The sequence below is a fragment of the Engystomops pustulosus genome, chromosome 7 (assembly GCF_040894005.1).
Source record: "Engystomops pustulosus chromosome 7, aEngPut4.maternal, whole genome shotgun sequence".
NCBI classification, from domain to species: Eukaryota; Metazoa; Chordata; class Amphibia; order Anura; family Leptodactylidae; genus Engystomops; species Engystomops pustulosus.
Window position 1 is genome coordinate 22,082,765 of NC_092417.1, and position 13,343 is coordinate 22,096,107.

The window sequence follows — 13,343 nt, forward strand, 5'->3', positions numbered from 1 at the left end:
GTGCATCTCATGTCGCAAAAAATAAGCCCTTATATGTCCAAATTGCCAAAAAAATAAAGATTGTATAGCCAATAAAAAGTGACAATGCATAAACTGTTCTGAACGGCGCAGCTTCCCTTCGATGCCCTGGCGTGTGCCCATACAGCAGGTTACCACCACATATGGGGGATTGTTATACACGGGAGAGATTGGGGATCACATTTTGTGGAGCGTTTTGGTATTTTATCCACTGAGAATTTGTACATTTTATGAAAAACACATTAATTTAGCCAAAAGAAATGTACTTTCAAAATTGTATCTGATTTTGTTTTAACCCCTGTAAAACAATTAAAGGGTTAACAAACTTCATAAAAGTTGTTTTACGTACGTTGAGGGGTGTAGTTTCTATAATGGGGTAATTTATGCGGTTTTACTTTTATTTAGGCCTCTCAAAGTGATTTGAAACCTGAGCAGGTCCCTCAATAGCAGGATTTTGCGGTTTTTATGAAAATGTGAAAAATCACACCTAACATTCAAAGCCCCGTAACATCCTACAATAATAAGAGTATGCATAAAAAACCATGTCCACATAAAGAAGACATTTGGTGAATGTTAGTTATTAAGTTTTTTTGCTGTTATGACTATGTGTGGAAAAAGTAGAACATTTTGAAGTTCGAAAATCGAGAATTTTTCCAAATTTTCACCAAATATCTGATTTTCTCATAAATAAATACAAAACACTAAAATTTTTCAACTAACATGAAGTACAATGTGTCACGAGAAAACAATTTTAATATCACTTGGATATGTTAAAGCGTTTCAAAGTTATGACCACTTATAGTGACACAGGGCAGATTTGAAAAAATGGGGCGTGTCAGGAAGGTGAAAAGTGGCTTCGGCGTTAAGGGTTTAATTGCTATTCTTGTGGTATTGCCCTGGCCTAAAGCAATGCCAGGTAATGAATGGTTTGTTGGTGATAACCTTAGAAAACAAAAATGGCTTGTACTTGACTTCGTCAGCGCTCCCCTTGTCCTGCGCTGTCTCCCGGCAGAACACACTGACCCGACCGCTTCCATCTGCTGGACAATGTGTTAGATTCAGACAGCAATTGGAAGTTGTCTGGTCAGCGTCCCCTGCCATGTACACAAAGGCATGGCACTGACGGGAAATGGTGCCATTTGATGAAACCAGAACAGCCCCTTTAAGTTGCAGTAATAAATTTTCCCCTTTATGTCTCTCTCTGATGTGCATCTAGAGGAGATAACTGAGGGATAGATGGAGGCTAGATGTTGCCTGCTCTGTCCAGATAAAAATTGCCTGGCCTCTGGTGAATAGGCTTTCTATGCAGGGGTCACACTTGCAGTTATGAAGTATTTCTTAGATGTTGCAGTGATGGCGTTTGATGGAGACTTCTATGCATATAAAGAAGGTTTTGGAAACTTTGCAGAATCCTGAGAATTGTCTGGTCCCAGCCAGCAGCTACATTTCTATAACTGTAGTAGTTTTAGGTTCACAGTGGTCGTTGAACCAAAACAATTTCATTTACCATATTTTGAGACCAATCACTTTTTTTTTATACTTTGATGTACAGAGCGGTGTAAGGCATAATTTTTTGCGGGATGCAAGGAAGTTTTTGTTGCTATCACTATGGGGGAATGTACAACCTTTTGTTAGCTTTTTATTAAAATTTTGATGTCACAAAATGGCAAAAAGTGACTTTTTTTGGGTGCTATTTTCCGATATGGATTTCACCAACGGGAATCTTAAACCCAAGGTTGTGTAATGGATGCTACCATATACTGCTATACTACAGTATAGTAGTATATAGGGAGTTTGCACATAATCTGTTACAATGTGCCACTGGTACATTGTAACATATCTTCAGAAATGACAAGTCTTGGGGTCTTGTGAAGACCTCAGGCGTTTCGTCACTCCCTGATGACGTCGTGGGAAGCAACCAAAAAGAAGGCGGCGCCTCCATCTGTTACATGCCACTGGCAGCCAGTGTGCCCTCTTCATACACCCCTTGCCGCACCATGACTATGGGGAACGTCATGGTGGGCTAAGGGGTTAGACCATTACATATCTGGGCCCGTCTGAAGTACGCTAGAGAGAATTTGGATGTTGCAGGGGAGTATTGGGAGAATATCGTATGGTCAGATGAAACCAAGGTAGAAGTGTTTGGAGGAGAGTGAAGGCTGAGTTGCATACATAGAACATCCCACTCCTACTGTGCAGTGTGTGGCAACACCATGACAAGGGGGCTGCCGAGGACAATTTGTGTACATGAAAGAATAAATGGGGCCATGTATCGTGATATTGAATGCAAACCTCCTTCCATCAGCAAGGGCATTAATCTGTGTGCGCTATATAAAGGAATTATATATTATAATTGTATGAGCAAGGGGCTGTACAGAAGCACACAGGTGGGGGCTGTGAGCTGAGGTGTCTGTAGCACAGACAAGTCACATGTTTTTTGAAATGCATTCAAACCAAAGCCCGATCCCTGTGACTTAAAGGACATCTATCACCAGGATGAAGGGCTATGCAAATGAGCCTGAGGGGCTCCAGGCTACATTGCCACCAATGGAGCCTGGAGCCCCTTATTTGCATACAGTCCTTCGTCCTGGTGGTAGATGCCCTTTAACAGATGGTTCTGTCAGGAGGCAAGTTAAATCACACAGTTCTATTGTAATGCAAATGATTAGGGAAAGTAGAAAGGCATATTTGCAATACAGCTGTAATGGGCTTCTGAAACCTGTCATTAGTGAAAATGAGGTCTCTGGTGACAGGTTCCCTTTAAGTGGGAGAACTTGCACAATTGGTGGCTGACTAAATATTTTTTTCCCCACTGTATGTCACACTGCGGATTGCTGGTAAGGCTTTGGGAACTAATAAGATACAGGCATATTTCTGTCATGTAGGCTTATAGGACTCGATTTACCCTGTTTTAGTGTTTTACACTATTTAATACTGTGCCCTTCTAAATAATGGCTGGACCATTATACAAGCTCTTTAACTCGTGTCTTCCCCCCTCATCCTCATAGACTGTAAGCTCTTGTGTCCCCCCTCATCCTCATAGACTGTAAGCTCTTGTGAGCAGGGCTCTCACTCCTATTGTTCCATATGACAGTTTGTACTCTGTAATGTAATATTATTATATTTGTATATGTTCCCTATGATTTGTAAAGCACTATGAAATTTGATGGCCCTATATAAAGATTATATTATTACTATTATTACCCTGGCCACAGGGTGTTAAAATGGCATTAGAAGTGCCCACATGGTAGTGTCATCTTGGTTGTCCCATAGTCTTAAAAAAATTAGGGAGCTTTCGGCACCATGTATGGCTCCCGTCAGTAAAAATAAGAGAAAAATGTGCCATGTTGTTGCCACATTAACCCGGCTCAAACACATACATATATGTCCCATAGGTGGAAGCGAAATCTATCCAAATCATGTTATTGGTCACAGGTGACATAAGGTCTACACGCTTGGTTCACATGAAGTTTTTTTGGAGCAGGTTAAGGCCTGTCTGTCTGTCGAATCCACATCCGGAAACCAAATCTGCTGAATGGCTTAGTGGTTCAATCTGTGTGCGGCCTCTCGGCCGGGTGTCCTCAGGCCTTCTGTAACTCAAACTATGGCAAGATGGGGCAGAAAATTAAAAGAAATAAATTTTGGACACCCCTTAAAAATAATTCTGGATGAAATAGGGACATTTTATGGTAAAGGCATTCAATACCTTCAATACATGCTCTCTTTGTGTATCTGTATTGCGTCCTGTCTTGTGGCACAGGTCAGAATGCACATTTAGTGGATGTTAATAAAGAATATTATATGTTTGAGCATATTATATCATGTTTGTAACCATGGCTACAGTATGTGACCATATTTTTGTGCTTTCTGTTTATTTGCAGACTACATGTGTACATCTGGCTACCTGTCCTCTACAAAACCACGTATTTGTTGTCTGCATTAGCTACTCAAACCTTGATTCTGCATATTCTCTGCAGTACCTGATGGGGAGATGTACTAAGTACACAATTTCTATGACTAAACAAGCTAGGTCTTGGAATTGGAGTTGGTATTGGTTATTGCTGTGACTTCCTCTTCTACCAAAACGGAAGGTAGCAAGTGGTAGATTTGGATCCTCGATGTGTCAATTGGTGCATTAGGTGAACACATACTTGACATGCATGATGATGAGGTCATAGGCCATGGATACTTGTGTCTTTAGCATTGGACTGTGGGCATCCAATACCTGGTCCCTCCACCAAGTCAGCTGATCTGGGCCATGTCTGCTGCTGGCACAGGGGACTGGACTATATTGGGTAATGGGCTTGTGTTATACCCCCACTAATCAACTATTCATAGATTTTTAACCCCTTAAGGACCGCAGGGTTTTTTCGCTCATTTTTCACTCTCCACCTTCAAAAATCCATAACTTCTTCATTTTTCCGTGTACAGAGCTGTGTGAGGGCTTATTTTGTGCGTAACAAATTTTACTTTCCCGTGATGTTATTTATTATTCTATGCCGTGTACTGGGAAGCCGGAAAAAATTCCAAATGTGGAAAAATTTAAGAAAAAAATGCACGTGCGTAATGTTCTTGTGGGCTCAGTTTTAAACGAATGTGTACGAAAAATGAAAAAAAAAAATTTGGCCATCTTCTGACACTAATAACTTTTTCATGGTGGTGTGTAATTTATTTATTTATTTTTTTGCATAACGAGACGACGTTTTTATTGCTACCATTTTGAGGATGGTGCGACATTTTGATCACTTTTTATTACATTTTTTATGTCATGTAAAAAGGTGTAGAAGTCGCGGTTCGTACATTTAGGCGCCATTTTGGAGGTCACCTTCGGCAATAACCCTTTTTATAGTTTGATCGGGCATTTTGGGAAGCGGCGATACCTAATGTGTTTGATTTTTTTTTTACTGTTTATTATATTTTATATCAGTTCTAGGGAAAAGGGGGGGGGTGATTTGAATTTTTAATATTTTATAAATTTTTTACATTTAAACTTTTTTTTTTTCTTTTTCCCCCACTATTTCTTAGACCCTCTAGGATACATTTAACCCTAGATGGTCTGATCGTTCCTACCATATACTGTATTGCAGTATATGGCATTTTTGCATATGATTCATTACAATAAGCCACTGGTTCATTGTAATGAATCTGCAGAAACCATGCAGCCTTGTGCGTGAAAATAGGAAGTGGCGGTGATGTGACACGTGCACGGTCGCGCGCATGGTGCACCGAAGATGCTTCACATATAAATATTACAAAAGTGTTTTAACCGCAATACATCGGTTTATGAGAATAACGAAAATATGCTCCGGCACCAGCTCACCCTGAGCTGGTGCTCGGTATTTGATGCTTAGAAGTACAATTTCACGTGGTAGGTTTCCTTTAAAGATGTTTACAGATGCACAGATCTTTATGTTAAAAAAAAAAACACATTCCAAACAAACGCCGCTTTAACTTTTTATTTCTCTTTTATCCTCACAGCTGGCTTCTCACACAGACTGAACCTGTTCTACTTGGCCAACGATATCATCCAAAATTGTAAAAGGAAAAATGCAATCGTATACCGGGAAAGTTTTGCTGATGCAATTCCTGAAGCTGCCTCCTTAGTGAAGTACGTATATATTTAGTATTTACAATATACTAGAACACAACAGTATTGCAGGACTGTCTGTATATGCGCACAGAATTGCATGTGACAGATTTATCTGTGGATTAGTCGGTGAATGGGGCGAAGCTGCTCACATTTGTGTAAAAGTATTCTAGCTAAGGTGTAGTGTGTGTTTCATCGGTTATGACTAAAGCAGACATTGCTGTCACTTGAAGTAGTTTAATTTATCATGTTTTTGGTTGATACAAAATTCATTTGTGGATTTTTTTTTTTCTTTCTCCCCAAAGGGATCCATCGGTTTCCAAATCTGTTGAGAGAGTCTTCAAAATATGGGAAGAAAGGAGTGTGTACAACGAGGAAACTATTGCTTCGTTTCGATCTGGTTTAAGTAAGTTTTCTATTAAAGTTACAGCTACAAAAATATTAAAGCTTCACTAAGATTAGTATATTAGTTAATTTACAAATCAAGTTCAAAGATTGAAATATATTATATACCCATAAATTTATTATACACACAAGACAGTTTGTAACATGCATTTACTCAGTCTGGGCCTCTTAAATATGCTATAAACCAATATTTTAACAATATAAAATGCTAAAGCTTCATAGGGCAAATAAAACAATTCTGTCCCGATCCACTTTACAGATCACTTGAAAATAAGGTCACATAAGACCGTCCTCCATTAAAGTTCTATCCTGATATTCATAGTATCACAATTGATAGGATGCGTCTTTTCCTGTAACAAAAATTGCATCCCTTTTTGTTAAAACATAGGGAACCCTCATATACACAAGCTCCGTATAATATTGTTAGTATCATCAATGCCTGAGCCCAGGCTAATCTCTTTATAACTGGATATGGTCTTTCTACTCTTAAATAAACATCCCTGATTAGGATTTCATGTAAATCCTATCCATGTATATCATCCAAATCTGGAAAATGTTAGCGGTCTCACCTCCTAATTATCTTCAGTGAAAGCCTATTATACTCTCAGACTGCAATGTGCTGCGGCATCACAGAAAGACTTCTATTCAAACTAAGCTCCTGATATTGCTATGCTAGACGCGCTTGGGGCTATCTAACCCCATCCTCAATAGCAAAAGTTATACCTCTTGATGGTATTTAACCTTTTTTATGATGATCCAAGGAAAAACCCTCAATGGAATTCACTCCCAGGATTTCCGGAATGGTCCAAAAACCTGTACTGGACACATTCTGAATACTTAAAGGGGTATTCTCGTCTGGGCACTCACATTCAGTTTCACTAATCTTCCATTTATAAACATTTCTTCAATTGGATGTTATTAAAAAAAAATGTTCCTGTGTGAAGATAATTTCTCATAAATGTAGCCATTCTGTCCCTTAGAAACGAGATAGCTTCCTCGGTTACGATCACGTCACTCTCTGGCAGTGGTGGCCAGACATGCACAATAGAGCCCTGCCGGACCACCAGGATTCAGCGATCATTACCACAGGACGGCTGTGCGACATGTAGTAACTCGCGGACATTTCATATACAATAACCTTTTGTTTCTTTGTGCAATCCCTCCAGCAGACGTGGCCGTATCCGTGGAAGCCATCTCGTTTCTAAGGGACCATATGACTACATTTATGAGAAATTATCTTCACACAGGAACATTTTTTTTAATAACATCTAATTGAAGAAATGTTTATATATGGCAGATTAATGAAACTGAATGTGAATGCCCAGACGAGAGAATACCCCTTTAACTGTCCGAAACCCTCTTCCTACTTGTTTAATACACTTATGCATAATAAATATAACTCGAAAAGGTAAATAAATGAAAATACAAATGCTCCCCAAAAATCTTGTATTATAAAATAATGTACAAAATATACAAATACAATATAAAATTTACAATACACCTAGTATTAAAATCCAAAATTCTTTGGTTTCTTTAGTATGATACTGTCTATCTGATATCGATACTACTTTTCCTGAACCTATAATGAACTGAAACAACTGTAAAACTTACATCTCCAAATAATATGTTGTATTGCACAGATGTTATTCACCTATTCAAAAAATGTATATACAAAATGTGAACTATATAAAGAATATGTAATTATCTGAATATAACCTTGTACATTTGTAGGAATTTGTGAATGTGGTATTGAATGAGGGGAGAAGTGGTCCCCTTGCTGATAAACCGCACATCTCCCCATACAATCCCCTATAAAAACCCAAACAATTACTTTTCAGCATTTAGTCCTCCTGGGACAAATTTATTTAATTTGTATTAAAATGTATTAAATTCCCCTCCTCACCATAATACCGTTAATATTTCTAGTATTCTCCCCTATTCTCTGTTTTAGTGGTCTAATTGTTCTACCGCTATATTGTTTGCCACATGGGCGCCATAAAATATACACCAGAGGTGTTGCTAGTTAGTAATTTTCTTGATGGTGAATGTTCACTCCACTCATTCAATTCCTAGAAATGTATGGGGTTATATTCAGATAATTACATATTCTTTATATAGTTCACATATTTTATATACATATTGCCAAAGAACATTTGTGCAATACAACATATATTGATGTAAGTTTTACTGTTTTTTTTCCAGTTCATTATAGGTTCATGTAGTGTTGATATTAGATAGAAATAACTAACCTTTGCTTAGAATAGTATCATACTAAAGAAACCAAAGAATTTAGAATTTTAATGCTAGGTTTATTGTAAATTTTTTTTATTGTATTTGTTAATGTAGTACATTATGTATTTAATATTATGGGTTTTTTTTTTTTTGGGGGGGGGGCATTTGTATTTTCATTTATTTACCTTTTGGAATTATATTTATTATGTGTAAGGATATTAAACAAGAAAGAAGAGGGTTTTGCACACTTAAGTATTCAGAATGAGTCCAGTACAGGTTTTTGGACCATTCCAGAAATACTGGGAGTGAATCCATTGAGGGTTTTTCCTTGGATCATCATAAAGGTTAAATATCATCAAGAAGAGGGATAACTTTAGCTATTGAGGAAGGGGTTAGATACCCCAAAACTCGTCTAGCATAGCAATATCAGCAACTACTTTTGAATAGAAGTCTATCCCCACTTACAGCTACTATTGGGACCCACAATCTTTCATGTAATATACTTGCACCAACGCTGATGGCACTGTACGAATGTTTACCACAGTTATATTCTAAGAACAATGCCTTGGTATGCTACAGCCACATGATCAGTCAGCTGACCGGTACCCGGCAGCTGCGAGCACCGCGTAAAGAAGGCTTACAGACAACCCATAGTTAAAGACGGGCCCCTCTGCCCACTGTGGCCTCTGGTGAAGCTCTCTGGATGTTACTATAGTCCCAGACTGCAATAATCAGCTGTAAAGTGTCTGTAATGAAGCTTTATTAATAATCCTTGGTCCCATTAGAGCAAAAAAAATTTAAACCCCGATTGTCACTGGGGCAAAAAAAATGTTTTGTCTGGATCTACGATTATAAAATATACAGTTTCGACTTGCATACAAATTCAACTTAAGTACAAACCTCCGGACCCTATCTTGTAAGTAACCCGGGGACTGCCTGTATTAGGATTCCCTCTGTTTTAACAAAAAGGGATACAATTTTTGTTATAGGACAAGATCCATCCTATCAATTCTATGAATATCAGGATAGAACTTTAATGGAGGACGGTCTTATGTGACCTGATTTTTAAGTGATCTGTAAAGTGGATTGGGACGGAGACAATCATTTGATTTGCCCTATGAGGTTCTATCATTTTATATTGTAAAATTATTGGTTTATAGCATATTTTAGTGGCCCAGACTGAGTATATGTATGTTACAAAACTTGTGTGTGTGTGTAAATTTGAGTATATTTACTTAAAAGGGATGTGGTAGCGTATTTATCCATCTTTAGTATATTTGTTATTTTTACACAGATTGACACCTGGTTGGATTATTGCACACCAATGGTAGTTCTTTGTGAAGTTGGTGCAGTCTGTTTTCTACTTGTTTAGGGTCCATTCACACGCGGGCCGTGCGGGCATACGGCCGTGTGCTGGAGAGGAGGAGGAGGTGACCCCTCCTCCCTCCATAGAGAATAGAGGCGCACGGCCGCACACACGCCAAAAGACAGAGCATGCTCTATCTTTTTGCGGTGTGTGGCCCGGATCGGTGCCACACATGTGTGGCACTGTATCTGCGCCGTGCCGCTATTGACGTACATGTGGCCGCAGACGGCCATGTGAATGAGCCCTTAATTTGTAAATTGTTGCAATGGAATTAAGAATTTTTTTTTTAACCACTTCCTTACTGCTGTAGCACAACTTTCAATCATATCAGCCTCTTTAGGACAGCAATACAGTTGAAAAATGGGGGGCAAATTTGGATTATCGTTGTAGTTTCTTGCCATGGTCCCCCTGTACAGGAAGAAACATGGGGCCAGCAGGAGCTCCAAAGATAATCCGCCCCTTTCCACATGTTCTACCTCTTCCTGCAGTCCCAAGCTTTCAAGAATGTGTTGCTTTAAGACAGCAGCATTTCTGGAGTTGCCTGCGACTGCAGGATGATTCTTTGAGTCCTGTGTGGATGGTGAGAGACTCTTTGCTGTATGGATGGCTTGGGTGCCCACAAATAGGGCCCGTGCCAAAGGTTCGCCACCACTGCCCTAGGGGAAAGGGGGGGGGGGATGGAAGAATAGTAAGAATAATTTTTTTTTATTTTAAATATAACATTTAAAATCCCCTTTTTTCTAGAACAAATAGTAAAGTAAAAATGAGAAATGTTGGCTATCCTTGTGTCCCAAATGTCATATCTATCAATATATAAAAACTATTATTCCCTGCGGTGAACACCATAAAGGAAGATTTTACGGCCCCTATATTGGTGTTGATGAAAATGTCGGCTTGTCTCACAAAAAAAAAAAAAATCTGTACACTGACCTGTGCCATATTCTGCTGCCAATAACTTTTTCAAAGTGTGTGTGTATGTGTGTATATATGTATGTATATATATATATATATATATATATATATATATATATATATATGTATATATATATGTATATATGTATATGTATATATGTATATGTATATATATATATGTATATATATATATATATATATATATATATATGTATATATATATATGTATATATATATATATGTATATATATATATATGTATATATATATATATATATATATATGCTTCTACTCGAGTCAACTAAAAACAGGGGCTGGACAGGCTGCATGCTACAGGGGTTGGGCAGGCTGTATGCTACAGGGACTGGCAGACTATATACTGGGAGGCTGTAACCAATGCATTTCCCACCCTAGGCTTATACTCGAGTCAATAGGTTTTCCCAGTTTTTTGTGTTGAAATTAGGGGTCTCGGCTTATACTCGGGTCGGCTTATACTCAAGTATATACAATATATATATATATATATATATAACATACACACTCACTCACCGGCCACTTTATTAGGTACACCATGCTAGTAACGGGTTGGACCCCCTTTTGCCTTCAGAACTGCCTCAATTCTTCGTGGCATAGATTCAACAAGGTGCTGGAAGCTCCTCAGAGATTTTGCTCCATATTGACATGATGGCATCACACAGTTTTTGCAGATTTGTCGGCTGCACATCCATGATGCAAATCTCCCGTTCCACCACATCCCAAAGATGCTCTATTGGATTGAGATCTGGTGACTGTGGAGGCCATTTGTGTCCAGTGACCTCATTGTCATGTTCAAGAAACCAGTCTGAGATGATTCCAGCTTTATGACATGGTGCATTATCCTGCTGAAAGTAGCCATCAGATGTTACAGGGTACATTGTGCTCATAAAGGGATGGACATGGTCAGCAACAATACTCAGGTAGACTGTGGCGTTGTACCAAGGGGCCCAAAGAGTGCCAAGAAAATATTCCCCACACCATGACACCACCACCACCAGCCTGAACCGTTGATACAAGGCAGGATGGATCCATGCTTTCATGTTGTTGACGCCAAATTCTGACCCTACCATCCGAATGTCGCAGCAGAAATTGAGACTCCTCAGACCAGGCAAAGTTTTTTCCAATCTTCTACTGTCCAATTTCCATGAGCTTGTGCAAATTGTAGCCTCAGTTTCCTGTTCTTAGCTGAAAGGAGTGGCACCCGGTGTGGTCTTCTGCTGCTGTAGCCCATCTGCCTCAAAGTTGGACGTACTGTGCGTTCAGAGATGCTCTTCTGCCTACCTTGGTTGTAACGGGTGGCGATTTGAGTCACTGTTGCCTTTCTATCAGCTCGAACCAGTCTGCCCATTCTCCTCTAACCTCTGGCATCAACAAGGCATTTCCGCCCACAGAACTGCCGCTCACTGGATGTTTTTTCTTTTTCGGACCATTCTCTGTAAACCCTAGAGATGGTTGTGCGTGAAAATCCCAGTAGATCAGCAGTTTCTGAAATACTCAGACCAGCCCTTCTGGCACCAACAACCATGCCACGTTCAAAGGCCTCAAATCACCTTTCTTCCCCATACTGATGCTCGGTTTGAACTGCAGGGGATTGTCTTGACCATGTCTACATGCCTAAATGCACTGAGTTGCCGCCATGTGATTGGCTGATTAGAAATTAAGTGTTAACAAGCAGTTGGACAGGTGTACCTAATAAAGTGGCCGGTGAGTGTGTGTATGTATATATGTGTGTATATGTATATATATATATATATATATATATATATATATATATATATATGTATATATATATATATATATGTATATATATATATGTATATATATATATGTATATATATATATGTATATATATATATGTATATATATATATGTATATATATATGTATATATATATATGTATATATGTATATATATATATGTATATATGTGTGTGTATATTTTTTAATTCTTTTTATTTGGTATTAAAACTACAAGTTTCACTGTTATTGAAACAATGAATATAGGGGAGTCGTTATTTGTAAAAACAAAGTTCATAGGAATAAGGTGCAACTGTTTGTTTGGCATTTCTACCACACGGCTTACCTGTACAGTGGACAAAATCTAAAAGTACAATTTATCCACCCAATAATCCCTCAAACTTCTCTCGTACAGTTTTGGTTAGGGTTAAATTTTTGTTTTTATGGGGGAATTTACTAGCAGGTTTGTTACAAAAACAATCTCTGGACTCCTCTAAATGTAATTTGCAGAGACACTTAAAGGGGTATTCCCATTTCAGCAAGCAATTGACATTGTTTAAATAATGTAAAGTTATACAAATTTCTAATGTACTTTATCAATTCCTCAGGGTTTTCTAGATCTCTGCTTGCTGTGATTCCTTGGGAAGCTTCTAGTTTCACTTCCACTGGACAGAGATCTGACCTTGGTCACACAGGTGCTTGGCTCGTTAGTATGAGAGTAATCAGAGCCGTGTTTTCTAACGAGCCAAGCACCTGTGTGACCATGGTCAGATTTCTGTCCAGTGGAAGTAAACCTAGAAGCTTCCTATGGAATCACAGCAAGCAGAGATCTAGAAAATCGTGAGGAATTGATACAGCAAGTTAATGGGAAAATTGTGTCATTTCTCAAACAAAAAGTAACATTCATTTGCTTAAGTGGGAATACTCCTTTAATGTGACACTGGTAATTTTATATTTTAACTGGTTCGCGACCGCCCGCCATGTATTCAAGTAGTGGGTCGGGTCTCGGTGCATGGAGAGGGCTCACAGCCTGAGCCTTCTCCATAGCCAGT

The 13,343-nt window shown here is 38.6% G+C and overlaps 1 protein-coding gene across 1 annotated transcript in view; it reads left to right on the top strand.

The window, feature by feature from the left end:
- RPRD2 (regulation of nuclear pre-mRNA domain containing 2) overlaps nt 1-13,343 on the top strand; it is a 49,095-nt gene that overhangs the window by 17,149 nt on the left and 18,603 nt on the right. The window contains exons 2-3 of the mRNA XM_072115099.1: nt 5,497-5,626; nt 5,911-6,011. Coding sequence (XP_071971200.1) covers nt 5,497-5,626; nt 5,911-6,011 — 231 coding nt within the window. The remainder of the gene's footprint in view (nt 1-5,496; nt 5,627-5,910; nt 6,012-13,343) is intronic.